General features: G+C 48.0%; 1 protein-coding gene and 1 long non-coding RNA gene across 10 annotated transcripts in view; one reads left to right on the forward strand and one right to left on the reverse strand.

Moving 5' to 3' along the window:
* Nucleotides 1-1,823: 1,823 nt before the first annotated feature.
* Nucleotides 1,824-6,649, reverse strand: PFN2 (profilin 2). 2 transcript variants are annotated; one of them, XM_030226908.2, is made up of 3 exons: nucleotides 6,448-6,649; nucleotides 5,339-5,531; nucleotides 1,824-3,197 (listed from the first exon to the last, which is right to left on the reverse strand). In XM_030226908.2, exons 1-3 carry the CDS (start codon nucleotides 6,577-6,579, stop codon nucleotides 3,100-3,102), a joined length of 423 nt encoding a protein of 140 aa, XP_030082768.1. In that variant the 5' UTR covers nucleotides 6,580-6,649; the 3' UTR covers nucleotides 1,824-3,099. The 2 variants fall into 2 exon arrangements, with proteins under 2 accessions (XP_030082768.1, XP_030082767.1); XM_030226907.2 differs by having other exon boundaries at nucleotides 1,824-3,510; nucleotides 6,448-6,638.
* A 162-nt stretch (nucleotides 6,650-6,811) lies between these two features.
* Nucleotides 6,812-27,223, forward strand: part of LOC108961852 (uncharacterized) — a 50,529-nt gene continuing 30,117 nt past the window's right edge. For 6 of the 8 annotated variants that reach the window (XR_007778223.1, XR_007778226.1, XR_007778227.1 and 3 more), the window contains exons 1-2: nucleotides 6,812-7,020; nucleotides 26,108-26,314. This is a non-coding gene — a long non-coding RNA (uncharacterized LOC108961852). Of the gene's footprint in view, nucleotides 7,021-23,612; nucleotides 25,174-26,107; nucleotides 26,315-27,223 lie in introns of those variants that run through there. The other 2 variants (XR_007778224.1, XR_007778228.1) reach the window with 2 other exon arrangements.

The following is a 27,223-nucleotide window of genomic DNA, read 5'->3' on the forward strand; positions in this document are numbered from 1 at the left end:
AGTGATATATTTTCACAAGGCAAAGTGCCCATTCAATGTGCATATGTCTAGGTGAGTCCAAATGGGAAAATGGTTTCTGAAAATGAAAGATTTTTCTTAAAATAGGTCCCTGCTGTTTCTGTGAGTGCGTATGATTATTCATTAAAGTATTCCAGGAGTGGTCCCCAAAACCTGAAGAGTTCCATAACCACAAACTGACCTAAACTTTTTAATATGCTCTTACATAATTCTAGTGCCTGCAATCAGTTGCAGACAGTTATGGTAGGAAAATTCACCAACAAATGCATTTGAAAAAGTAATTTGAACAACACCTAATTCTTAACCAAGCGGAAGTATAGAGGTGACATACACCTCAAGAGAGGGAAGTTGGTCAGAAAGGAACAATGCCACTCTAAGGAATGTGATGATAAGTACCTGGTGTGTGCTGCCAGCAGCTGCTCTGCCTCTGGGGTGCTGCTAGATCAATTCCATCCACTCTGGCCTTACCACAGAATCAGCTCTAGGAATATAATATCCTTATTCCTCCTAATGAGGGAGAAACAAGGTTCTGCCGTCAGAAGGTGAGTACAACTTCAGACACTGAGCACAGCTTCACATGTGTTTTATGAGGCAAGCAGATTTGCATCCTCTGTACCAGTTACTGCTGAACAGGAATTTGCTCTGTGCTCTGGCTGTGTTGTTCTGCTCTAACTTTGGCCCTGGGAGATCCAGTTCAGACACAGAGCTACTTGGCAGTGGGAGAATTTGAACACTATATATAGGAAGGTTTTAGTTAGACACAGGTCTAGTGCCAAGCAGAGGAGCAGGTGCAGCTGACACCAGTGATGAAGGTGTGGGGGAAGGAGGGGAGAACAAGGGTGTTTCAGGTCCTGTCCAGAAGCACCTGACTAGTTCGAGGGCCCAAGAAGGCAGATTCACCTCCCATGAAGGTTCAGCTGTCCTCCCATCCCACAAGCTCCAGGGCTCACCATCACATCACCTTGGGCCTGTGTTTTTAGGAGTTCTCAGCAGAAGTAACAAATACAGGTGCAATCCTTTAAGGTAATGGAGACCTTAAATCTGCCCCTTCTCTGGGTGAGGGGAGCACATTCCCACCCTGGCTGTACTGACCTGGGCAGGCCACCACAGCCTCCTTTGCCAGGTCTGATGCCAAGCTGCCTTCAGCTTGTTTAGGAATGGTGTGTTGGGCATTCAGAGGGCAGGGGAGCCCCACACCAGAGAGCTGGATAAACGTGGAATTAAGAGATGAGAAATCATCTAATTTAAGATCTGCCCCAAAGACTGCCTGGCTTTTGACTGAAGTCACATTATCACACTACTTATCATATTATCATACTACTTATCATACTACTGCTGTCCTGCCAAACTTAAAACTGCACTTAGAACCCCTGCTAGTGTGGCCAGCCATGCACTGAGGGCCTCAGAGGATTTCCTGGGTGTGAGGCAGAAAAATTACCAACAGTCTGATTTTGTTTGGTTGGAATAAATTTATTTCATCTGTCTGTAAACAAGGTGTTTTTAATAGTTATGGCATTTTTTGAAATGCATATTAAATCAGATGAGTTAGACTGTATCCCAGATGTAACAAAGTGCAGGGAAAGAAATGGACAAATCAGCAACAAGAATTTGTTTAAATCTGTACATTATCCACAAGGCCCAACAACAGAAGCAAATACTAGAATGTCCCTAAGGTAGTGCCAGTCAAAAGAAACCCTCAGAGTCAGTTAAAATCCATCTCACAATAGCAACAGTTCATTTTTTTTTTTTTTAACAATAGTATGGCACAGAATACATATTAAAAAATTCATCACAAGACAGCCAAGTCAGTTATTCCAACCACTACCATCTCCCATTTATTCTTTAGTATACAGAGTTCTGCAGTTCTTGCAATGGACATACAGGTCAGAACCGTGCCTGAACTGAGTTTGGTTACAGACATTTTCAGATGACTCGTGCACAAGGCAGCTCACTCCATCATTTCTGCAGCAAGGGTGTGACAGGCCAGATGAAGATTTTTAAATTTGAAATGAATTTTGACAGTTTAGCTTACAAACTACCGACCTTCATCCAAACAGTAGCTTCAGAGCAGCCAAACTCTGCACCACTGAGTGATCTGGCAGAAAGACTGAAGCCAGTCAGAGCTCCCAGGGTAGCTGAAGGTGGCAGTTTTCCACAATGACATTGCAGTTTCATATTAAAAAACAAAAACACCACCCCTCACCCCCCGACCCCCAAGCTGCAAATTAAAATTGGTCCTATGAGAAACTGAAACCAGACACACTCCAGCTGGTTATACCAGGCTAGCTAATGGCCACAGTGGCAGCCTTGCACAAGTCAACTACAGAACAGGAGCTGGCAAAAAAAAAAAAAAAAAAAAAGTGCCTGAGCTATTGTAATGATGGAATGTCTGGGGAGTCCTTAGGATGGTGGTTTAAGGTCACGGGAGGAAGTACATCTGTACCCTTTCATAGTTTTGTGATTGCACTTGTTAAGCAGTACAACCTTCAGACAACATCAAGAAAAAGTAAGAGACTTAAGCCTACAGTGAAGTGCAATGACAAAACTGATGTGACATTAATAGCTTTTGAGTGGCAAATTGGTTAAACAAACCAGGCACTATAAAAATGGGTGTAAGCAAACACGTGGGTTTAAAAAACAGAAACAAAGAGAGGGACAGAAATGAAGATATGCACACGCTTTTTTCCTCCCAACCGTGCTCTGTGAAAGGAAGACTAGTGAGCTGTGACTTGCTCAAAGTGCTGAAGAGGCATTGATCAAATTAGATTGTACAATCGGCACCTTGTTTAGTATCTCAGTTGGTTTAGCTGTCAATATCATACTAATTGCTAAGACAAAGCAGAGCCTACACTTGGCATGTTCCCCTCCCAAGTTTCAAGTTATCATGCATATCATCATCATGGTGGTGCCAGATGGGCTCGGGTACCTACAGGAGTTACAGAGATGAACAAGGGGGAACTGGAGTTATGACAGTAGGAAATGGGTAAATAAAAAACCACAAACTACCATCTACGGTCTGGTAGCACTGAGCACAAGCAGGTGGTGCTGCAGACAGCTGCTAGGTGGATGGGGAGAGGCTGCTCAGACATCAGACCTCCTCAGGTATAAAGCCAGTTCATATGCTTTCTTGTTGAGTGTCCCTCCATGGACACCTTCCTTTCCCATGACTATAACCAATGCTGGAGTACACAAGGAAACAAAACAGAAATGAAAAGAATTAAAGGGAAAAAAAAATAACACCTTTCCCCACCAACAAAGGGATACAAAGGAGACACAGGTTCATACCCCATCACCCTGCATTGCTAGTAAAGTTTCCAGAATGTAAGGTTTAAAGCTCACCGCCAGGAAAGTTTAATAGCAATCTTCCCCTAATACTTAACAGTCTGCCTAACAACTAGAACCCAGAGTCTCTCAAGTATTTTGCCATTGAGTATGCCTTCTTATTCAATCCGCCTCCATGGACCCCTTCTTTGCCCATTACAAAGACCAAGACTGAAAGAGAAAAGAAAAAAAAAAAGTTTTAAAAAGAGTGTGTTAGACATGGAAATAATGCAAGTTTTAGGCAGTGCAATAAACACCCTCAAATTCAAGATTTAGTATTTGGGTATTAAGCTAATTTAACAGTTTTGTTAAAACACAGATGAAGAAAGGGCTGGGAGAAAGTACAAGTTATCCTCAGGGATTTTATCTAACTATGAAAGTTTTAAGAGTTCACTGCTAAGAAAAATGCCACCAGCTATCAAAAAAGCATTACAGTGCCTCTCACCATCAGTCATCACCCAGCAAGGAAATCCTGGTGGCAGTTTAAAGACCTGTAGGAGCAGGGGTGCAGTGTGTGTGCAAGTGTGACTGGAGAGTGGCAAAAGAAAATTCCCATGATCTGGAACCAGAGTAACTGCCCTGATACTGGTAAAAAATCCAAAAGGGTGAGTTGGGCTGAGACCTTCCATGCGATAGCACAACTATAAACCACACTTTTTACATGAGACAAAACACAGGGACAACTGTCACACTGAGGCTCTCCCCACTCCCCCAATTCCAGCAAGGTGTCCCAGATTATCTGGTGAAAGTAACACTGGAGGCTCACCAGCAACAGCCACTGTGAGCTGCCAGGAGACATCCCCCAACAGGGAGGGGGACACAACGAGCACTGGGCTGCCACAGGCCAGGGACTGTTCACCAAGCTGAGAATGCCATGCCTACCTACACAGGATCATACACTGGGGCCTCAGGCTGTGCCATGGAAGGTTTGGATTAAGAAAACTCCTTCACCAAAAGGGCTGTCCAGCCCTGGCACAGCTACCCTGGGCAGTGGTTGAGTTCCCACCCCTGGAGGGATTCAGAAGCAATGTGGTTGTGGCACTTGAAGACATGGGTCCGTGATGGCCTTGGCAGCACCAGAAGGGTTGGACTGTATGATCTTGGAGGGCTTTCCCAACCTTAATGACTCTATGATTCTACCTCCATAGCAATTTGCTCATAAAAGCTTAAGACAGTTCTCGTTGTCATTTCATAAGTCAGAACTCTGGTTGTTTCACATCAGTGCTGCAAACCCTCTTCCTGCATGCCTGCCCTGGGCTTTAGCCTACAGACATCTGCTCTGCCTTTGGTTTTACACCTATTAGTGAGAGTCACGTCACTCATGAACCTGTTCCACAGCCAGCCCAAAAATGCTAGCCCAGGTGTTCCCAACATAAGGCACACCACTCCCAGACAGTATTTCATATCTGGTGAGTGCCTGCCCCATAACAGATTTTACTGGAAGTTAAATGAAGAGCACAAGGAGCAGGTGTCTGAGAATGAAGCACATTTCTCAGTGGTACCAAACTGGACAGGCTTTTTCTGTCTGGACAGACTTTAGCAGGCTCAATAGGAAGTGCAAGAAGAGTTAATGTAGAACTTTTTAAGTAGGAGTAGCTCATACATGAGATTCACGTCTTTGCAGAATAAACTTTCCATCAAGCAATTTACAATGAAAAAGCTTGCAGTCATTGCCTGTCATTAACAGACCCCTACTGAGCTTCAGGTATGAAGTGATGGAATACTAGCTAAGCCTGCTTGGAGCTGCAGCCTGCTTTTTCCTGCTTGTCACAGACCTGTTAACTACTGCACAGCCTGGTGCTGGGCCGGGATGCAGGTGGGAAGGGGATGAGTGTAATTCTCAGTCAGAACTCAGCCAGAGCACTGCCATCCACTCCCTTGCATCACTTCCCAAAATTAGCCGTTAAGTACAGGAGTTTGGTTCTCCTAATAGCTGGAGTCTATGCTTACGGTCACATTCCTAATTTAGCTATCTGAAGGTACAGAAAAGGGTGCTTACCTCGCCCAGCTCTGCCTACAGCAACATTATATGTCGGCTCACCACCTTGACTCTTTGTCCTGATGTCCATTGTGCAGTCACCATCGACATACAGGCTATCTCTGATCACAGAGCACTTCTTTGCACCAAGGGTCAGACCGTTGGTGAAGAAACCCTCTCGGTCTTTTCCTACAATCATATCTATTTCTCCTGGCTGTCAAAGGAAAGAGTTCAGAGTTAGCACGGAAGGGTATATTGCTGTAATTTCTATTTAGAAGGCCGAGGCCGTGATTTCCCCTCGCTACCCGCAGGAAGTGCTCCAGAACACAGGGCTTTGTTAGGCGCAGTCTGCGCTGCTCCGCGGTCGCTGCGCGCGGGGGAGCCTCTGCCGCGGCCATTGCGGGCCCGAGCCCGTTAAACGGCGCAGGGCGTCTGCCGGAGCCTGACCCCGGGCTGCCGCGGACTCTGTCCGCACCTGTCCCGGGAGATCAGCCCGGGGCCTGCCCGCACCCGCGGCATCAGCCCGGCTCCGGCCCGCCCGCGGGGCCCGGGCCCCTCCGCCTGCCCCTCGGGAAGGGCCCCGGGCCCGGAGCCTGGGGGCGCGGCGCGGGCCCGGCCGCACAGCGGCGGCCGCAAAGTGCAGCGTCACGGCGGGCCCGGCCCCCCGACCGCGGCCCAGGCGGCCCCGCTCCGCCTCGGCCGGGACCGGGCCCGCCGCGCCCGGGGCGGGGCCGCGTGGGGCCGGGGGAGCCGCGCCGGCGGCCGCGTACGGCCCTTCTCTTCGGGCGGCGGGGCCGCGGAGCCGGGCGGGCCGGGGGCGCGGGCGGGCAGGGCGGGGGAGCATCAATGGCAGAGCGCCATCTTGGCGGAGAAAACATGGAGCCGGCGGCGCGGCGGCGTTCGAGCCGCCTTCCTCCGCCGCCCGCCCCGCACCGGGCCCGCCGCCCGCACCTCCCGCCCCGGGCCGGCCGCCGCCCCCGCCCGCAGGACCGGCCCCGCGCCGTTCCCGACGCGCACAAAAAGGCGGCGCGGGCGGCCGGGCCCGCGCCCCCCGCCCGCAAGGTGCCCCCGTCTCCCGGCCGCGGCCCGTGGGCCCCGCTCCCGGCCGCGCTCCCGCCGGCCGCGCTCACCGTGATGCTCTGGAAGATGCCGCCGGCCGTGGCTGCCCAGACGTACTTGGCGTCGCAGTAGCCCACAATGGCGGCCTCCTGGCAGCAGCCATCGCACATCAGGTTGTCCACGTAGCTCTGCCAGCCGGCCATGATCGCGGGGCGGCGGGCGAGGGCGAGCGGGCAGCGGGCGGGCCGGGGGCGCGGGGCGGGCGACGGTCCCGGCGGTGCGGCGGCGGAGCGGACCGAGCGCTGCGGCGGCGGCGGCGCGGCCCAGCCCAGCCCTGCGCTGCCGCGCCGGGGGCGGGGGGAGGAGGGGCGCGGCCGGCACCGCCTCCGCGGCCGGGGGGAGCGGGGCCGGGGCGGGGCTGCGGCCGGCGCCGGGACTGGTGCCCGGTGCTCGGTGCTCCGTGCCCGGGCCCGGGGCTGCTCGGCCGCTAGAGATCGGTGCGGGCAGCCCCGGCACTGCTGGGGGGGCCGGCTCGGCCCGGTGGAATGGCGGTGTGGAACCGCGCGGGGCAGAGGCGCGGCGGGGCCGGAGATCCGTGCGGCCGCCCCGATGCCCCCACCGGAGGCCGGGAGCGGCCGGGATCGGTGAGTACCGGCGGCGGCGCCTTCCAGCCCGTCCCGGGGCTGGCCGGCCGCGGCCCCGGGGCTCAGGGAGAGGCGCTGCGCCGCCGGCCCGGCGGGCGGTCCCGGGGAGCCCAGAGGGGTCACGGTGCGGGGCAGAGCGGTGCCCGCTCCCGGGCACTCAGGGTCCGGCGCCCCGTCCTTCCCGAGCCCCGCTGTGCCGTCACGGCCCTGGCAGTCGCTGCATTGGTGCTGTTTCTATAATCTCACGTCTGCCTTCGCGCCCCTCGGAGAGGGGTTGAGCCCCTGCCTGCCTCGCCCGTGCCCTTTATCCTCACGGGTGCGTCCCTGCCTCACACACCAGCATCTGCTACAGTTTTTTTCTACGAGGGGTTGTAACTGGCGATTTTGGGGTTTATTGTTCCAGGTTGCACCAAATCTCTGTCGCAATGATTTAGTTCCACATTCCTTTGCAACACCCGAGGCTGGTGCCATTGGTTTGGTGCACTGATTCTGGGCCCTGGGCAGGAAGGCTTGGCTGCTCCAAGGCTGTCCTGCGTGGCAGGAGTGTTCACCAGCACCTTAAGGGTGTATTTCGAGGCAATTGTTCTGTTTTCCGTAACACTGCAATTGGTGGGGGGATCATCTTGCTTTTGAGCAGGGTGGGTTTGCTTTATTGGATGACTGTTGTGATTCTTGGGGCAGTGCAGGCTGGTGGGATGTGGCCTGGCAGTCCATGTCAGTCGCTTTGTGGCTAAAATTCAAGAAGTTAGATTTCGTACCTGAATATGCCAAGGCATAGTATACGATAAATGAATCTGCTTTTTCCTGATTTTTCTTTTCCCTTTCCCCTTCTTTTCCTTTACCTTAAGTCCCCAGGTATTTATAATGGATACCCCTACAGCACACTTCAGGGTTTCATAGTCCTTTAACAACCTAGTACCATTGTCATTGAGTGTTATTTAGTACTAATTGCTTGGATTACTAGGTACTTGGAAAAGTGCTCATTTGTATCTTTTACCTTAACTCCGTAAGGGTTTTTTTTCTCTATTTTGTTTTCACAGTGCCTTTTCCCCTCTGAATTTGGACAGCATCATCCATGTATCCCAGAAATATTCTCATATCACTGTATCTACCAATGAGTTACAGTCTTTAAAGTTGCTTTTTGCTTTTAAAATAGCTAAAAATTAATCTTTCTGTGATGTTTGGCTCGCCTTCATCATCCTGCCTCCAGAGATTCCTTCCATGAGAAGGAGAAAAGGTTCTCTTCTGTCTGAAACTGTGATTGAGGGTCACTTCTTTGTTTATTCCTAGCCTGTAGGAGGTCTCAGTTAAACATTCTTACTGGCACAAAGTGAATTGCGTTCATCTGAAATGAATGGGAAGCTGATGAGCCCATTAGTTTTAGAGTTCAACCAAAATACGTTTGATTTTTTGTTGAGTGTCCTTAAGTTGCAATAAGGATTCCAAATTGTGTTACTTTGATAAGTTGATTTAATGGATATGGCGACAGACATCTCGTGATCCAGGGGCAGGCCTTGAGGATTTTGGAGCTGCTTATTTGCTATGATTATTCTTTTATTAATCATCATTATCCTTTGATTAATTAGAGGTGGGCTTCTCTTGGACAGCAGGCTTGGTACAAGCATGCAGGTATTTCACACAGGACTTTAGCCAAAGGCTACGTCCCCTTGCCTGAAGGGATCTCACCCTCCAGCACATTTGTCCATCCCTTCTGCCCAGTGAGGCTCTGGCAGCCCAGCACCCAGTCCTGGGACAGCAGGCAGAGAGCCGGGGCTGGGCCGGGCTCTGGGGAGGAGCTGCTGCTGCCCCACAGGCAGAGCCAGGCCAGGCTGAGGTGTGGTGATCGCTGCTTTGCTCTGTGACAGGTGCTTCACCTGAGCGCAGAGAGGGCAGGGGCTGTTGCTCCTAGCTCCTTTTGTAACAGCTGCGCACACCGGGTGATCAGTGGTGGGAGGGCTGTTTTGGTGTGTGGATTGTGTTAGCCATACAGGGAACACAGACATCTGCTTTGAATGATTTAAACTGGAAATACCTACGTGGAATCTGGGATCTCCTTAACGTAAATGGTTGGATCAGAGTAGAGGATTTCACACCTGCTTGGTAGCTCAGCTTCTAGTCATGTTATTTGTGAACTAACTCTAGTAATATATTTAGAAAGTGATGTCTAAATTGGGTTGCTATTATTTAATGTTTCAAAGCTACCAGGTAGCTTGTATAATTTGCAGATTCAGCAGTCACTAGTCATGTTTGTGAAAATCATGATTCTTTAATTTTATTTTCACTCTTAGGTGCCTCATTTGGTTGTGTGGTATGTTATACAATTGTTACAACGTTGTGTAGGCACTACTGCAGCAGCTCCTTTGAGACTGCTGGGTTTAAGAAAAGGAGGGTATGCTCTGTATGTTAAAGATTGTAAGAGCAGAGACCTCCAGAGTTGTTGGGGTTTTTTTTGCTATAAGAGTTAAGAGACATTTCTGAAGCAAAATATTTATATATGTATAAAAATATCCTTGTTAAAATTGATAGATGTAGTAGGTCATTTTAATGTCAGTGCCTAGACTCACATAGGAAATGGACTGCTTGTAAGCTATAGCCATATAGTAAATAGTTGTGAAATCATTATTTCTTGCATTTTACCATTTTTACAACTACCATTTCACCTGGTGGTTGTTCTTTCTGGAATTTAATTGCACACTACAGCCACAGTTTGGTAGGATTTTGTGCAGCTTGTAGCAATTCCTGGTCTTTTGCTTCTGTTCAGAACTTTGTCTAAAACTGATGTTGGATCACATCTAAGGAAAAGAATAATTTGGAAGAATTCTAAAGTACTGGCTGTGCTTAACAAAAGCGTAATCACTATTTACAGCTTTTGAGAAACTTGACTGCTTTTATATTGTTAACAGAAAAACTGAAATTGGCCAAAGACTTGGAGGAGGGTTATATTTTGTGAGTAATGTAACTTGGGTTTTTCTGTCAGGCCTTGTAGGTACCAGTACTGCTGCTGTGCTTAGAATGATGAGAGCCAAAGGCAGGACTTCTCCCAACAGGATTGTTTAGGTTGGGAAAGCTCTCTGGGATAATTTAGTCCAACCGTGATGATGTCACAGGTTCTAACTGTCTTTCACCATTTGGAGATTACTGTAACCAGCACTTATGTACAGACAGGAGGGCAGTCAGCCACCAGCAGAATGCAGCTGGGCTTCTCTGTGGAGAAAACCTTTCCAGAGGCGGCCCTGGCTGGGGTAGGGCTGGGCTCTGCGGCCGTGCCTCCCCTGTGACCACCCTGGGTCCTGCTGGGCCCTGGCCTCTGTCTCCTCACCACCTGTGCTTTTGGAAGGGAAAACACCAATTCACAAGTGCTACAAGTCCATGGAGTCGCTCCTGGTGACAGCCTGGTGGGGGTCAGGCTGGGCAGGGTCCTTCCACAGCTACCCAGGGACTTGGCTGAAACCCCAGGGAGCCTCCAAAGACTGGCATGAGTGTTAGGTAGAAACAAATTATGAAAATGACATATTAATGTGTGGAAAATGTGAAACTAGGTTTAAAAAATATGGTGATTCAAAATGCAACAGTCATGAAGACCCCAGTACAGTTTTATTGCACAGCTACTGGAGCTGTGCATGACCAAAGTCCTGTCCCATGGCTGCACAGTTGTGGCTGCACTGCAGACAGCCTTGTACAATGGAACTTAAACCATCTAGAAAGTTCTGAAAAAAAGGTGCTTTTCTGGTGTATCTTGCATTGTTTGGAACAATGGTTTAACTCCATGTTAACTGTCCATTATGGGAGTTTCATCTCCTTTGAGGATTTTGGCCTGGTATGGTTTTACCAATAAGGTAGTGCAGTAAAGCCTTTGTCTTCCTATGTAAGACAGTTATGTAAGCACTTCTGAGGGGGTTCCCTTGCTTAGTCTTTATTTAACCATCAAGTTCAAACAGAACAAACCCACAGTGTAAATCTGAAAATCAGACGCAGGAGTAGGGATATGGCTATGTCATATAAGAGCATGAAATTGCCTCTGTTTCAGTGGCTTCCAGAAGTACTTAAAATATGAGGAAGGACAGTCCTTTGGGGATGAGATTTACAAACCAGCCAAAGCACTAAAAAAGATGTCTAAAGTCATGGAACTTTGCTCAGCTTTAGGATTTTTAAGGTGAATTTTTTTATCTTACTGGTGGCCAACAAAAAAGAAACCTTATTCCTAGAAATTAAAGTACATTGTATATAAATTTTTACTTGGAGAGGTAAAATAAGTCCCTATAGGAGTAACAAGTACAGAATCATGACACAGCTCTCTGTGCCTCAGTTACCAAGCAGTTGGACTCCTCAGTGTGCCTAGATCCTGCAGTATTTTGTTTTGCTTGAAGTCAAGCAAACAGAACCCAAATAGGTGACTGTTAACTGTTCAGTTATGAAATAAAAGGTATGAAACTGTGAAATTCATTGCGTTTGTAGATAGGTTGACACAGTGCTGGGAAGGTGGAATCATACTCAATCTAAGGTCTTTATGTTCTTTTGCCCAAACTTGTGGTGACTCATCACATGCCTCTGGCTGTTGCAGTGGGTGAAAGGCTGTGGGGAAGTTAATCTTAAAAGCCAAAACTGAGGCTAAGAAATGCAATGAGAGGGTTGGAGAAGCACAAAGTTAGAGGGAGAGGAAGCAGAAAAGTGGAAAATGAAGCACAGCAAGCACAGGCTCTTGACACAGTCATTTTTAATGGATATTTGTGCAGTGTGGTTTAACAGGGACAGTTAACAATCTTACTGTGGTGTAAAGTCTGAACCTGTGACCCCTGTGCACACTTCACTGACCACAACAAGAAGTGATAGGAGATGAAAGAGAACATTTAACTTCTCACAGGCTTCATCTGCTTGTTTTTTTCTCTGTCACAGTTGACCAGTAGAACAAATTTATCATTTTCATAGCTGGTCTGCATGTTTTCACTGTGCTAGCATGCACTAAGAAGAAAAGCCAGGTCTGACTGTTGTGCTGTGTTGTGGTGTGTGGCAGGAGCACAGGGACCCTGTCCCCTGGGACACCATGCCAGGCAGCAGCTCTGTCCTGCCTGTGTCTTGGTGACAGCCCTGACAGACGGTTCTGTTTTTCTAGCTCACAGTTACTGTAGGTGATTGTTTCTGCACCACTTTCTGCTGCACGTTCAGTCACCCACATGATGCAGCTGGGGAGCTCTGGAGCTTTGTTCAGGGCGTTATTTTCTTCATTCAACTTGCTTTCCCTGGTAAGATCTGTAAATGTGTGTGTAAAAATCTGTAAAGATTTGTCTGTGTGCTGTTGCCCCTCTGATCACACATTATTTTGCTGTAAATGCTTGTTACTTGTTAAAAATCAAAAGGATTTTTGAATCACGGATACATACATTTATCTGTGATACACAATTTCTACCTAAAACATTCACTGTCTTCAAGAGCATTTAATAATAATTCTGAAGTCTAAAAAGCCGTGTTTTCCCGGCAAAATGATGAGTCTAACCTTATACCAAATTTTTCTTTGGCCACAAAAAACTTGATCCTAGCTATAAGCAGCAGTCAGCTTGCCTGATGTTAGCTCATCAAAGAAGAGTCCGTGTATATTTAATATTTAGAATATTTTGGTGTGAATTTTTGGTAGTTGAAGTACTACTTAGTTTCATCATGGAGAGAATTATTTCTGCCACAGGTGTAGTGCTTTTCTCTCGTTTGCATCCACTCAAATAAATACCACATTTTTGAGGAACAGAGTCTATGAAAATTGTTGTGCTCAAAGTTGTCTGTGTAATCTTAGAAGAGGTGCATTCAGTCTGAAAGTCTAATACTGTGCAACTGTAGAGCAGCCACTGGTGCAAGTGAAAGGAAACATTAAGATTATTAAAATGGGAGGAGTGGGGAAAAGTAGAAATGAAGAAAGGGGAAAATAGCCTAAGAATGGTGCAGTTTCATTCAGAAGGTTTTACCTTCTTTCAAAATACCTCTCAAAAGACAATAAATCATTCTGTCTCTCAGCTGAGCTGTTCACTGTGGAAGGTGAGTGTGCGGCAGGCTGGAGGAGCAGCGTCGCTGCCCTGGAGCTGGGGCAGCTCCTGCAGTGCTGCACTCGTGGGGCATCCCCAGAGACCTGGGCATGCTTCAGGAGGTCCTGATCTTGCCGTACCCCGATGCCATGGGTGGGCAGTCCCCCAGCACCACTGCTGTGACCACACAGACAGTGCCTGCGGAGGAACCGTCGCATCTCAGGCAGGGAGCGGTTTTGGAGCAGGCAGATGAGTTTTTGCTGTCAGCCTTCACACAGCTGTGAGCAGAGTCATGGTGGTGGTACTCTGAAGAAGAAGAGTCCAGTCATGTGCTGTGTAGCTCTCCATCCTCACCTGTGTGTACTGCTGCCAGCCCCATGCCTCAGTGGTGCCCTTCGGTCCCACCTGCTCTGAATGCTGCCCTTCCCAGTCTGGGCTCAGGGTATGTGAAGACAAATGTGGGACAGATGCATCTAATACAGTTTGTCTGTACTCTGTGTCCAGTTGGCATATTGCTTTTTAAAGCCTTATGACTCAGGTGGGTTGCATTTCACTAGGACAGTGAAAGGATTCCTTCCATTACAGTCTTCTTTGAAAGTCAAATATAAAATGCACAACGAAGACCACTTTTCTTAAATGAAGAAACATGACTTCCATATGTAAAAAAACTTCAGTGTTACTGCTTTGACTGAACCATCTGAACAGCTGTGCTCTGCAGCACAAACCTCCTCTTGTTTTGGGTAAGAATAGTGTGTGCTTATAGGCGTTGGGACATGCAGCATGGCTTTGTTACAGAGCTAGAAACAGGTACAGTTCTAGCACTTGCCATTGGGAAAAAACACAGAAAAAGAGAGGAAGGGAACATTAGCACCAGCTAGACTATTTTGTGTGTTGATAATATAAACCCATTTTCTGTGCCACCATTGGTAGGTGTTTGTGGAGGAGATGGTGACTTGCCAACAAGTGTCAAGCCATGAATTAAACAGCAAGGGCATTTCAGAGCCATTGATGGCCTGGTTTTGGGTAGAAGTTAGCAGGATCCAAAGAGATCCTGGATCCAAAGAGAGGAGCCGTGTAGAACAGGCTGGTGGTGGAGCAGGGACCCTCTCACCGTGGTGGGCTCATGTTTCAGGTGCTGTGCCATGCCCTCTGCTTGGCCCAAGGTATGCAGCTTTTAGATGAAGCCTTTATACACCCTAAGAGCAATCCCACAGTGTTCCCACCAGCCTGTGACAGCTCTGGGATGCCAGGCTGGCCACTGCTCCTTGGTCGTCCTCTGAGAATGGTTTTGGAATGAAAATCTCCCGGTGACTTCCTGGCCCCTGGCACTAGATGGAGCCTCAATCTACTTGCACTTGGAAATCTGTTAAGTATAAAAATAGAGAAGAATACATGAAGATATGCATGCCTGCTGCTACACTTAGAGGACCTCTTTCCATGTTTTTTATCAGAGTGCTGTAAATCATTATTTAAATTTAATCTAAATTAAACATTGCCGCAGAATCTGCTTGTTCTAGTGCATGCATTATAATCATTAGCACCCTTTAATGTACTCCCAGGTTCACCATGGAAGTTGCTCTAAGTTTACTGGAACTGTGCTGCAGAATTAAGGTAATGCCTGAGCTGTGCTGAATAAAGGTAATGCCTTTTCTGAACAAAGTACCTGTTTATATTTCAGGATGTGGTGGGGATGACCACCCTTTCTGTCTGCTGTGCTCATGCAAGAATACACTTGTATTTTCACTTTGTGCTACCAAAGCTAACATTTCAGAATCATCTGTTTTAAGTCACTTCATTTTTCCTCCATGTGTTACCCTTGAAAATATTGAACAAATAGAAACAAAAATGAGCTTTGAAAATGATCTTTTAATTTAGCAAGCACCATGTCTAACAGGCCACACACACATAGCAGAAATTCAGGCCATCTTTTCCTTCCACAGAAGTAACTGGAAGTAGACTTAGTTTTGTTCTTGGGTGCCTGTGATCTTATCAGCAAGAGACTGGTTTATTCAAAACTTTTGTCCAAACACTGAAGTAGTCATAAAAGAAACTGAAGTTGGGAACTGAAATGGTGACACTCATAACAGATTCTGTCATTAAAGCACTGAAATATTGTTTTGTTTCTTCACTACAAAATCTGACTTTGAATTTCAGTCTTCTTCAGAGGCTTCGTGCCAACCAGCAGGAGGATAGGGACAGGGGGGATGCCCAGAAGGCCTCAGGAGGGCAGGGAGCATTTGTTGGGTGCCTGGGGTATCCTGCAGAGGTTACACAGAAATTGTCATTGTGTTCTCTTAAGGAAAGCTTTGTTTGTTTTTTTTAAATAAATCTGTTATTTGCCTCAGGGATGCCTGTTATGCTTGGTCTGGGACATTAGAGGAAGGTCTTTTGAAGTCTCATACCTAAACTTTAAAGAGCTATTCTGTCATTTGCCATTGCACTATGTCTGTCACTCTGTAGCCTTCCAGAGAAGTGGAGCTTCAATACTTAGTAATTTACAAAATGGTCAACCGTTTTGGTTCATTTTGATTTCTCTTCAGTGAACAAATGAGGATGTGAGCCAAAATCTTTCATCTCTATCACAGCTGAATATTAGTAGGTGAGCAGGCAGTCATTTTGTCAGGTTGTGCCCCTCTGGCAGGGACAAAACCACTCCTTGAATACGAGAGGCTTAAGCAGGACATGGGCACTGGACTGCCCTGCAGTAACAGGACAGATGTGCTTCCCAGGGTGTTCAGGAGATCTGGATCTCTGGAGACTGTAGCTGCAGAAAGATGGGCACTTGGGAGTTCAGGCAGCTGGCAAACAGGAGTGCTGGAGCTCCAAGTCCCTGAAGTGACCAGACCCCTCTGAGGGCTGTTGTGAGGAAGAGGGCATTTGCCAGAGCAGAACTGGACTCAAGGGAGTCTGGTCCTGCAGCCTTGATGGCTGTTCTCTTTGTCTTCCCGGGTCATAAAACGCCTGTTTTGAGCTACTTCCAGAATGACTGGCAGGAGAACCTGCCAGGGGCAGGGAAATCCTGTGCTGTGGGTAACTTCCAAGCCAGCGTTTGCAGGAGCAGCCACAGGAGCTGTGTGTTGGGCCAGGAGATGAGTGGGGCAGCACAGCAGGTCTGCTGCAGTACCCAGGGATGTTCTCCCTTGGGAAGAGACTGCTGCTGGGCCTGGCGGGAGCTGTGCTTTGGGAAGAGGCTGGAGGCAGAAGTCTGGCTCTGTGCACTGCTGGTTCCTGTCCCTAGCCCGAGCAGAGCGTGGCTTGGTGACCAGGGCAGGAACATGAGGAGACACCCTGCAGAGCCCAGGGAGAGGGACAGGGCTCTGTGCTCTGTGTCCTGCAGCCACTGTCCTTTCCCTCCTCTTGAGGAGGCTCTGTCCTGGTGCTCCCACCTGGTGAGTACACAGGACAGAGCCATGGCAGCAGCAGCTGCTGCCCAGTGCTGTGGCAGTGCCCTTGGAGTGCAGCAGCTCCTCAGAACGACAGGGACAGCCACGGTTCCATGAATAGCAAACCGAGTGACCTAATTCAGCTCTCATGGGCAGCCCTCAGCTGCTCCATGGCCGCTGCACTGGAGCTGACTCATCACTTCCAGAGTGGCAGAGATTGGAGCTTTCAGGCCCTAAGGATTTTGCTGGTTTGTTATTAATTTTAAATTGATTAAAATGAATTTTTAAAATACCAGGAGACACTTGCCTAAAGAAATGGTTATTAAAAAACAGAAGGAAATAGTCAGTCTGTGGGAGTTAACTCTGTGCTTAACAACTGCTGGCTCCTGCAGCTGAGGACTCCCGTTGCAGCTTGGAGGAGTCTTATGTCAGCTGTTCTGTCCTGGCAGATTAGCAAGAACAAGATTAATCCATCATTTTTATAAAAAACTGAGAACTAGAAACTGTCCTTGCTTATAGCCGGCACAACCCCCTGGTGTCCTTGTCCACAGCAGAATGGTATTACAATCTCACCTACACAGCTTTGTCCAGAACTCAAGATCTCCTGGGGGTGTGCATCCCTGCAGGAGCATCCCATTCCCTCCGGATCTCCTGGTGGGTGGCCTGTGGGCTGTCTGTACCAGGAACAGGCTGTGTGTCCCCTGCTCGACCTCCTGGGGAGGGTGCCATAGCCAGGGTGGGCAGGACAGATGGGTGGAGAATCCTTTCTACCACTGTCTAAATAAGCTTCTCCCCTGGGATGTTCTCAGTGCTGTGCCCGCCTCTGCTGTGCCAGGGGAACTGCCTTACCCTGTGGAGCAGGGAGATTGTTCTCTCCAAAGATTCCCATCTGCTGCAGTGTAGCAGCACAAGTCAGGCTTATGCAGAGAGAGGAAGCTTTTCCCTTCTGCCTCTCCCCTTTCCCTCTGGTGGGGCAATGGGTGCAGCCCACCAGCCAGCCAGCAGCCCAGGGTTGCCCAAGGATCCTGCTGTGCCAAGGTGGGCTCCAGAGATGCAGGAACCCCCTTCTTGGAGGCTACAGAAACAAGGTCAGAGCTCAAACTCCACAGGGATTTCTCCCTGAGAGTTCATCCTGGGGCCACCACGCCTTGGCATTCTTCCCACTGCTCTGGAGGGGTATGGGCTGCGTGGTCAGGGTGCCAAGCAAGGTCTGGCCCTGCTGTGTTGGTAGGGATGGTGCTCTGTTCCTGTGAAAGTCAGGGTGAGCTCAGGCAGCATAAACAGATAATTGATGCAGGTTTTTGTCCAGTAAATAAACACCAACAAATTAAAAATAAAAAAAAAAAATATGGCTGGGTAGGTGGAAGGTTCCATGGTACTTCAGAGAAGACAGGGCAGGAAGGTGAGAGGCATGAAGGAGCAGAATATGGAATCCACCTGAAGACAATGAAGCAGCAGACATTGTCTGTCAGCCTCTTTTATGTCTGTCTTAAAAAAGAGAGCTGTTCTTTCAGTGAAACCAAAGAATGAAAATTAAAAAGCAAAACAATACAGAACAATAGAAGACTTCTGCAACAACAATTTGACACTTCCTATTGATTGAAGTAATGGAGCAGCAAGTTTTACCAACTTGCATAAAAGCACCTTTGGTGTGCTTTAAAAATCCCTGTAAAAGATACAGCGATGTCACTCCAGTGCTGTTCACCTGTCTGTCCTCACCTCTAGATGTCAAAAGCTGAAGTGGTGTAACTTGATGTGGCAAAGCAGAGCCTGTTTCTCCTGCCTCTGTCCTGCACTCAGCAGCTGTCCTTGCCCATGGTGCTGTACAGCAGCTGTAGCTGAGGCTCATGGAGCACTGAGAGCTCCTGCTCACTCCCCTTGTGTCAGATGGGGTGGCTGGAGAAGCCCATCTCTTTCCTGCATCCTCTGAGACCAGGTAGGATGGGTTCCTCCTTGGGGCTGGATGTCCCAGCTGGCAGCAGAGTTCTGTCCTGGGTGGTTCTCACTTGCTGTGCTGTGCTTCCTTTGGCTTCCCCTCGGGACCAGGAATGATGACCAAAGAGCAGTTTGTGCTGTGTGGCATGTAGACTGATGTTCTGTTATAGAATGTGGAGGTTTTAACAGGTTTCAATTTCTTTCCAACCAAGCTACTTTCCAAATTAGTAAATTATATGAACAAATTCGTTTTTATGCTCAGACAGAATCAGATTTAGTGTTGAACTCAAATTAGAAAATTATGAAGTCGAGTAGGAAGAGCACTGGGTTACAAAATGTTCTTGCTTCATTCATTTTGCCAGTTATAATTTTAGTTTTAATTATTTATGGCACTCCATAATATACTAGTTAATTTACAGTAGCATATTTTGGTACAGTATTAAAATTAGTGACAGGAGAGTTATTGCAACACTAGCTGTTTACCATTTGCTGATTAATGTACACATTAATTATGCATATATTAGAATGGCTTTAAAGTATGTGTAGCTTCAGCTGGAAGGTTAAGGTGTTTTAGACATGTTTGTTCTTCATATAGTTAAAAATAGTGTCCTCTAAGACCTTATCCTAAAGTAGTACATGAAATCAGTGCCTATTCATGGAAGGAAGGTTCTGGCAATGAGAAAACTCTTTCAGTCATTGTAGGGCCAGGCCTCATCAAGCAGGCATTAAAGAGCACTTCACTGTTTTAGGGTCAATATTCTTATATAATGTTACTTTATTCCTATTTCTTTTTAGATGAAAGGATCCAACAAGCTTGCCTTCTCAGTCTGTGCAAGCTGCTGCAGTCTGTTTAAGCACTGCTGCTGTTTATGAGAATACAGGTGTAGGGGGTGGAAAAGTACAGTCCTCGGGCCCATGAAACATGACTTTGAGAAAACAAAATGCTGTCAGGTTCACAAGGGAAACAGACTTGAAAGTAAAGCAAATATTTTTTCACACTTAAGTTTTATCACTTAGCTGTGCTATTTCTAGTAGTTGTAGACATAACATTTTGCAGAAACAAATTTGACAGATCTATTTAGCTGGCAGTACTAAGTTTCCCTGTACTGATACCACATCTTGCCAACAATCCTATCCTGTGGTGGGAATTGTGTTCAGTTACCTACCAGACAACTGGCTGCCTTCATTATGTGTTTCTGTTTTTTTGAGCCAGAGAAAAGACATGCCCAGCTAGACCAGGAATTAAAACAACCCAACACGTCCATTCTTGTTTGGTGAAAACACGGCTCATGTTCTTAGAGCAGAGCAATTTCATTCTGTGTATTTTCACAGGCTCTGCTATTTAGTGGTAATAGCTGTCAAGCATCAAAAAAACCTCAACAAACAAACCAAACCAAACCAAAGCAAGGACACTGCCTAGCAAGTGTCCTACCACACTCCCTATTTTACTTCTTTTAGCCTCAGGCTAAGGATACTGCTCCTAAAACAAGAGTGATTCACCCCCTGGAGCTCTACCCACAGCCAGACTGAGGTTTAATTTTCCTGCTCACCCATATTCTGCCTCCTTTCTGTCCTCTGCCCCTGGAATCAAGCCCTTACCCCAAAAGCCTAGTGCGCATCGTGGGCATGGCACTTCCCCAGGGAAGCCTGAGAGAGACACAAGACGTGCTTCCTTAAGTTTCCACGGAATCCATGTGCAGGGTAACATTTGGCCCGTGGTGTGGTATGATACCAACTTGCAAATAATATTGCTTCTAAGCATAAAGGCTTGGGGAAATCAAAAGTTTTCCTGTTAAGGAGAAATCTGCAACACTGATTTGAGCAAACCCTTCAACATAAACTTAGGCAGGACTTGGTCAATCCAACTGGAAAGTGCAGAGTCCTGCAGTGGCTGTTGTTTTCTACATTTCTTTAAGAATTTTGTGTGTGTGTATTGCAGTAAGGCAAAAAAATCACTGAAGGAATTACTCTTTTCTTTTTTTAAATTTTCTTTTAATTTGCTCATAACGAAATTGAAAGTAAGGAAATCTCACCAGGAGGAACACCCACATGCAGGTACCACATGCCTGCATGCACCTACATTCAATTGATGCAAAGAAGCTGAATTTAAAATGTTCTGGAGAACAAAGTAGGGCCAGCTGGAGGATTTCCTGCTGGAGAAAGGAAAAGCCTGCGGAGGCAGTGGGTCGGAATGCTGAGCAGTGACACATTCCTGATGGCTGTAAATAGTGTATGGGAGGAGGGGAATGGGAATGTCTTGATTTGGTTATTGGGATTAGAGAACTCTTCCAGTTAATGATTTTTTTCATTTAGCATTCAAAATGCTTGTGGGTTTATAGTTCTTTACGTCTATTAAAAATATACATATACATATACATATACATCATATACATATACATATACATATACATATACATCATATACATATACATATACCTATACCTATACATATACATCATATACATATACATATACCTATACCTATACCTGTACCTATACATATACACATACACATACACATACATATACATATACATGTACATATATTTGGGGTGAGTTTCAGTAATTATTCACGATAAGAGGTCCAGAAGTGCTGTCTGTCTGTCTCTTGAGCACAAAGAAGAAACAGAAGATAGAGAAAAGTGTGTCAGGGTGGCTCCGAGCCAGGTGCCTCATGGCTGTGCAAGGTGTGGGTGTTGCACCTGAGCAAGGCTTTGCTTGCTGAGCACCATGGCTGCTGCTGCAGGGATGGGAGATGGGGTCGTGGCTGCCCACAGCCTCTCCCCACTAAGCCGGGAGGGAGGGGAGGCCTTGGGGAAAGCTCCATGACCATTCCAGAGAACGGGCTGGAGGAGGCAAGGGCTGCTGCAGAGGCAGGTGTGTTTGTGTGTGTTTGAGTGTGTGTGTGTGTGTGAGTGTGTGTGTGTCTGTGTGTGTGAGTGAGTGTGCATGTCTGTGAGTGTGTGTGTGTGTGTGTCTGTGTCTGTGTCTGTGTGAGTGTGTGTCTGAGTGTGTGTGTGAGTGTGTGTGTGAGTGTGTGTGAGTGTGTGTGTGTGTGTGAGTGTGTGTGTGTGTGAGTGTGTGTGTGTGTGTGTGTGTGTGAGTGTGCATGTCTGTGAGTGTGTGTGTGTGTCTGTGTCTGTGTGAGTGTGTGTGTGTGTCTGTGAGTGTGCGTGTCTGTGAGTGTGTGAGTGTGTGAGTGTGTGTGTTTGGCACAGTGCTGCCCCTTCCCCTTCGATCCCGCCTGCCCTGCCCTCCCGTGCAGCACTGGGCAGGGCTGAGTGCCCGGAGGGTCACGGGGAGCCATGGCCGTGGCATCTGCCCCGTGTGGCACCCGAGCTCTGGCACTGCTGGCTTCCCTGCAGTGCTGACAATGGCAGGTGGCGTCTGCTCCACCAAACACCGTGTGGATTTGACTCTTTTCACAAACTTTTAAAGTTGCTGGTATTCCATTTACCAGGGACTAATAAAAAAAGCTTGTTGGAGTCAAGTAAAAACACATTTAATTCAGTACTTCCCTTGCAGTCTAAATTCTCACCATACCTCTAATTTTAACTGTAGGCTGAATCATTTTCATCCTACTGCTTTAAAATCAGGGTTGTTCTGCTATGTTTGGGAAGTACAATGCTTTTTCTCTCTCTTAGTCAGATTTGTTCTGCCAAGCTTCTTTCACTTGGTGCTCTTGGCTGTAAAAATAACGTGCAGCCAAGGATGATTTGCAGAGTTAGTTTTATTACTGTAAGCAAAATTGAAACACAAAGGATTGCAGCATACATTATGCAGATTGATTTATAAAAAAATATTAAATGCAAAGTATTAGTCCCAGTGAAATATTTAACCTTGTTCTGACATAATTCCTCAGGGCAGAGTCTGCATTGTGTGTGCAGTACAATCATTCCTCAATACTTCTCTCTGGGTTTTGTTCCTCTTTGGCTTGCTGGTTCCTCATCTGCCGAGCCTTCTGCTGAAGCTGCAGTGGTTAATGTTTGTTTAATTAAAGCACTATCTTATTCTCTGTTCTTAAAACTACCTGATTTGTTTTACACAAGTCCAAATACTTCCATCTGAGAGAGACTCTTGGCGTGACAAATACAGGTGGAATAGTTGTAGCCTGGCAGTGCAGTAAACCATGGAGACAGCTGTGAGGTGAAGCCCTGAAGCAGGTAGGGCTATTCCAAACACTGCATCTGCAGCACCCTTGTGCCTGTGAGGAGAGAGAGCAGAAATACAAGGGGAACACCATGGTATGCGTGTGATTGTAGCACATCAGGAACGTTGCTCCCCTGGCTCCCTGGCTTAGTATGAGCATGGCAAGACTAGAAAAACACTGAAAGTGGCACAAATCCAAGACTGAGAAAACTTGGTCTGTTTATGTACAAGATCTGCATTGATCTAATTTTGCATTTAGAGTTTGGCTTCACATGAAATTGAATTGTAAAGCAGTGACTGATACCTATTTATTTTTACTTTGAGCTAATTTGAATCTGCATCTCGGCAACAACTTGGGTCTTTGGACAGCACAGGAGACACTGTAGTGTTCACTTCTGTAACAGAAATGTATAGAAATGCATTACACCTACTGATGTAGAGCTGTTTCTCCTCTCAGTATGGAGAAAGTCTCAGTGCTGCCATTCCACCTGGAAGAGGAGCCCTCCTGCCCTGCCATGGGGCCAGGCTGCCAGAGAGAGGGTGTTGGAACAGGGAGAGGAGCCCTGGGTCTCTGCTGGGCAGTGGCAATGCTCCTCCCAGGCTGGCACATGTTCCACTTGCTAGTGTTAAGTGTGGACTGTGGCCCATAACATCTTTCCTTGTGAAGCTTTATTTCCACTATCAAAAAGGCAGAACAGATCTCTGCTCGCTCTCAAGTGTGAGTCAGTTTGCACAGCCCCAAACCTCCAGTTTGCCAGGTCAGTTCTGGAGAGCCTCAACAATAGTCCCTGCTTATGGAGACAGGCCAGCAGCTGTCAGCCACGTGAGTGGGAACAACTGATGTTTTACATAGAAAAAGATAACTTGGTTTTAGTTGGCTTTGTCTATCTATTTTCTACCTTTGAGTAGCTGCAAAACCAGTTTATCAGTCTGCTAGGTCAAAGTAAAGCACCTTTCAGTCAGGTCTTTTCCCTGACCAGCCTGACATCAGCAGGACCAACAGCAGAGACCTGTGGTGATTATTTGTGCTTCCCGAGGCTGTGGGATCTCCCCAAAGATCAGCCCTGTGGGATGGAGCACTGGACAAATGCAAAGCAGGCATGTGGGCAGCGGGAGGTGTCTGTGCACGGGGGGTTTGTTCACTGACTGAGTGCAAGGCTGTGCTGATCAGACTTGTCCTGCAGCAGCTGCATCATCTGGTTGTGCCTTTCCGTCATCAACGAGCAGGTGTTGGCCACAGAAACAGGCTGTGCTTCATTGCCAGCTCCCTAAAAGCTGCCACCTGAAAAGCTAGTTGTGTATTCGTAGGCACGGACTTATCTGCTGTTGAAAAAAACCACATGTACCACTTAACCCCACCCAGCCAGGCAGACACGAGTGTCTGCTGCCCTAGTGACTGCTGCCCTGTTGCAGCCCATATTGCCCACAGAGCATTTCCAGCTCTTGCAAATGGACCAGTGGAGCAAAGAGCAGCACTGACTAATGTCACTTGTCAGGTGCTTCTGAAGGACAAGATGGGGCTCGGTGTTTGGAATACACTTCAAAGGATATCTTCGCCTGAATTCCTCCATGGCTTCAGCACAACAGTAGAAACACCTTAGTAGAAGCACCTCTTCCTATATTGAAGATAAATTTATTAAGAAAAATGTAGACTACAATGAAGGAACACTTAAAAATATTAAAAGAAAACAAAGATGGATTCAGTGAATAGTGTATGTCAGAGCAGGGCTTTAAGTAGGTGTTCCCTTTGTGCACCACCTTGGTCTGGGTGAGGTACAGAGTTTATTCAAATTGAGTTAATAGGGTAGCTGATTTATCAGAGAGGTTGTCCAGTAACAGGGTGTTTGGTGACTGATCAAGGGGTGAGATGAGAAGAGGTGTGGCTGTTCAGGGGCAGAGGGGAGAGTGAGTCACTGACACGTGCTCCGTGGTAAATGGAGAGCAAAATCAAGTGATTATTGGCATTCAAAAGCAGTTAATCTGGTCACTTGGAAAGTGCCAGTTTGCATCCTTGCCTTCTGAAGTGCTTTATTCTCCTATCTGTAAAATGGTTATGACAGTCCCTGCTCAGCAGCCTTGCTATGCCATGTGTTAGCAGTCATGGCTAATGTCACTGTTTGAAGTGACTTGTGGCTGTGGCTTTCCTTGGAATTGCAGTATTTCTGCTCAGCAAAGGTACAGCTGACCTAGAAGTAAAGAACTGAAAACAGCAAGTGTGAGATTATGTGGTGCACAGGAAGAGGAGGCAGCTCATTCCAATAAAACATGCAGTGGCATGTTGAGGTGGAGCTGTGAATCCAGGCTGCAGGATGCAATCTGGGATCTGCCTGGGCTTTGAAACTGGATGTGGCAATCCGACAGCAGTCGTGTTCTCTGCTGCTGTGGCTGGCAGTATTTTGAAAAACAGCTTTGACACACACATGCATAACTGATGACAATGGCCTTGTGAATGTAGATACAAGACAACCAACCCCAACCCCAGAACGCAGCAGGTGGTGACTGGTTTCTTCTTCGTGGAAACTCCCGTTTATTGCAGTGGAGGCTGAGGCCGGTGTTCCAGGCACAGCAGTCTTACAGACTCATAGAACTGTTTAGGCTGGAAAAATTCTCTAGGATTAAATAGGCGGTTTCCAGGTGTGACCCGTGGTGTGTTCTGGTCCTGAAGTATGGACGTGGGGGTAAGATGTGCAAATTGGAGCCTTCTGTTACAGAGCAATGAAATCCTGCTGTGGTGCAGCAGCAGAGCTGAAGGCTTCCTGCAGTCACCCGGAGCTGGCTCGTGGCTTTGGGCAGCAGCCGAAGCACTCTGGTGCAGCGGGGCAGAACCGAGAGCGAGCGGGGTGCCGGCTGTAGGGTGGGCAGGGAGCGGGGCCGGCCGGGCAGCAGCCCCTGTGCTCGGTCGGCAGAGCCAGGGGAGCCCTGGCCGCAGCCCCCGGGCACGGGCCGGGCCCGCCGGGCTCCAGCGGCGCCGGGCGCTGCGGGCGGGCCCGGGGCAGAGCGGCCTGCGGGCCGTACCGGGCGTGCCCGGCACTGACTCGCCGTCTGGCACGGCTGAGATGGTTTCAGTGAAACTCCCGGTGCCTGGCAGCCCGGCTGCCATCCCGCGGGGCCCTGGGCTCCGGGAGGGCCGGGCAGCGCCGTGGGGCCAGGCCGCTGCCCAGGGCGGGCGCACGGAGCGGCGAGCGGGGATTTCTCCTGCACCGGTGGGCTGTATCCTGAGCTGTTACCGGGCGGAGCTGCAGTGAAACATCGCTGTGCACATACTGCGACAGGGGCTGTCTTTAACTGTGGGAGTGTTCTTCTGTACACCAGCTCCAGACCAAACAGGGCTCAGCCTCCTCCTCCGCTCATGCAGGGATGTTGGGAGGATGAATCTCATCAGGTGTAGCAGCATCCAGGCATCTCACAGGCGTTCGATTACAGTAGTATCTGCCTCCTTCAATGCCCTGAGAGATAAAATAACTAAGGAGGTGCTGCTGGTTTTTTTAACACTATCTCTCTTTTATTACGTGGGTTAGAGTCTTTGTTCCAAACACAGTCCAGGCTGCCTTTGAAATCAGCAGTGTAACTGCATCCTCATGCACTGCATCATTTCCTTTCTTTTTCATACAGCCTCGTTGTGTTTCTCCCTTGGCGAGAGCCAGGGCCAGCGGGGCTCGCAGCGCTGCGGTCTGACACGGAGGGCTGGAAGCGGAGCCGTGCCGTGATTAAGTCACTCTCCCAAGGGCACGCGGTGAATCGCTGGTGCTGCCAAGAATAGCACCCCGAGTCTCTTGGCTCTCTCAAGCCCACCCTCAACACTCCAGCCTCCTTTCCTCGGTGAGCATGATCTGATTCATAATGCAGCAGCTCTGCTGTGAGGCTGGCTACCTCTGTGATCCTGCTGCGGCTACCGAGGAAAACAGCCAGGCTCAGGCAGCAGCAGAGATTGCACATGCCTGTAGCAAAAAGTCTAAAGCCCAGAAATGGTGTTTAGCAGCTTATCTTATCTACAGATAAGCTCATAAAAATGTACTGACACGTTAAAAACAGGTTTTAAAGTTCTTGGCAAACATCTTGGGCTTTTTATTCTTTTCTTTGCTGCAGTACAAAAATACCATTTCAATTATTCTTATTAGCTTTTTCTGGTCTTTTTGGAAAAGGACCAAATTATTGATGGGTGTTTTTAGCTGTTAATTGTGCCTCAAGTGCTAAACTTATTCCTGCTATTTGTTTGCAATATGTTTAGGCTATGTTTAGGCAAATGCAAGTGTAAGTGGTTATTCAGTGCCTTAGCACTGTGAACAGAATGTACTGAACTCCTGGGGCTTGGTACAAAGCCTCAGCCTCCAGCACTAACAAAGCCTGTACAGGCAGCAGCTAAAATAGGAGAACTACCTAGGCTTGACAGAGGGGGTTCAGAAGATCTGGGAAGACCATGAATCATGTGCCTAGCTTTTCTTCTATGGAGTGGGTAAACGAAATAAGGGCAATTTTGCCCATGTCCTGTTAGGTGAGGGTGCTCCGGGGGTCTGAGCATGCTCAGCCTGTACTGCTGGGGCCAGCTCAGCAGCAAGGTTCCTCTGGGCGTGCTGACAGCCCAGTGCTCCTGGAGGATGAGGGAGGCTTTCCCTGGCAGCTCCGCAGCGCTGGAAGCAAAGCGAGCCCCGGTGCCCAGCCTGCTGCGCGGTCACTGGCAGCAGCTCGGGATTTCTGCACTTGTTTGCTCGTTACCCAATCTATTTCAAG

Source organism: Serinus canaria, chromosome 9 (genome assembly GCF_022539315.1).
Source record: "Serinus canaria isolate serCan28SL12 chromosome 9, serCan2020, whole genome shotgun sequence".
In the NCBI taxonomy this organism is placed as follows: domain Eukaryota; kingdom Metazoa; phylum Chordata; class Aves; order Passeriformes; family Fringillidae; genus Serinus; species Serinus canaria.

What these genes read in the sequence shown, in the direction of transcription:
- PFN2 (XM_030226908.2), bottom strand. Translation starts at nt 6,579, where the DNA reads ATGGCCGGCTGGCAGAGCTACGTGGACAACCTGATGTGCGATGGCTGC. An exon ending in GCATCTTCCAGAGCATCACG is followed by an intron (nt 5,532 to 6,447) that starts GTGAGCGCGGCC and finishes TTCCTTTGACAG; the next exon opens with CCAGGAGAAATAGATATGAT. An exon ending in TGTAGGCAGAGCTGGGCGAG is followed by an intron (nt 3,198 to 5,338) that starts GTAAGCACCCTT and finishes TGTGTACTCCAG; the next exon opens with CATTGGTTATAGTCATGGGA.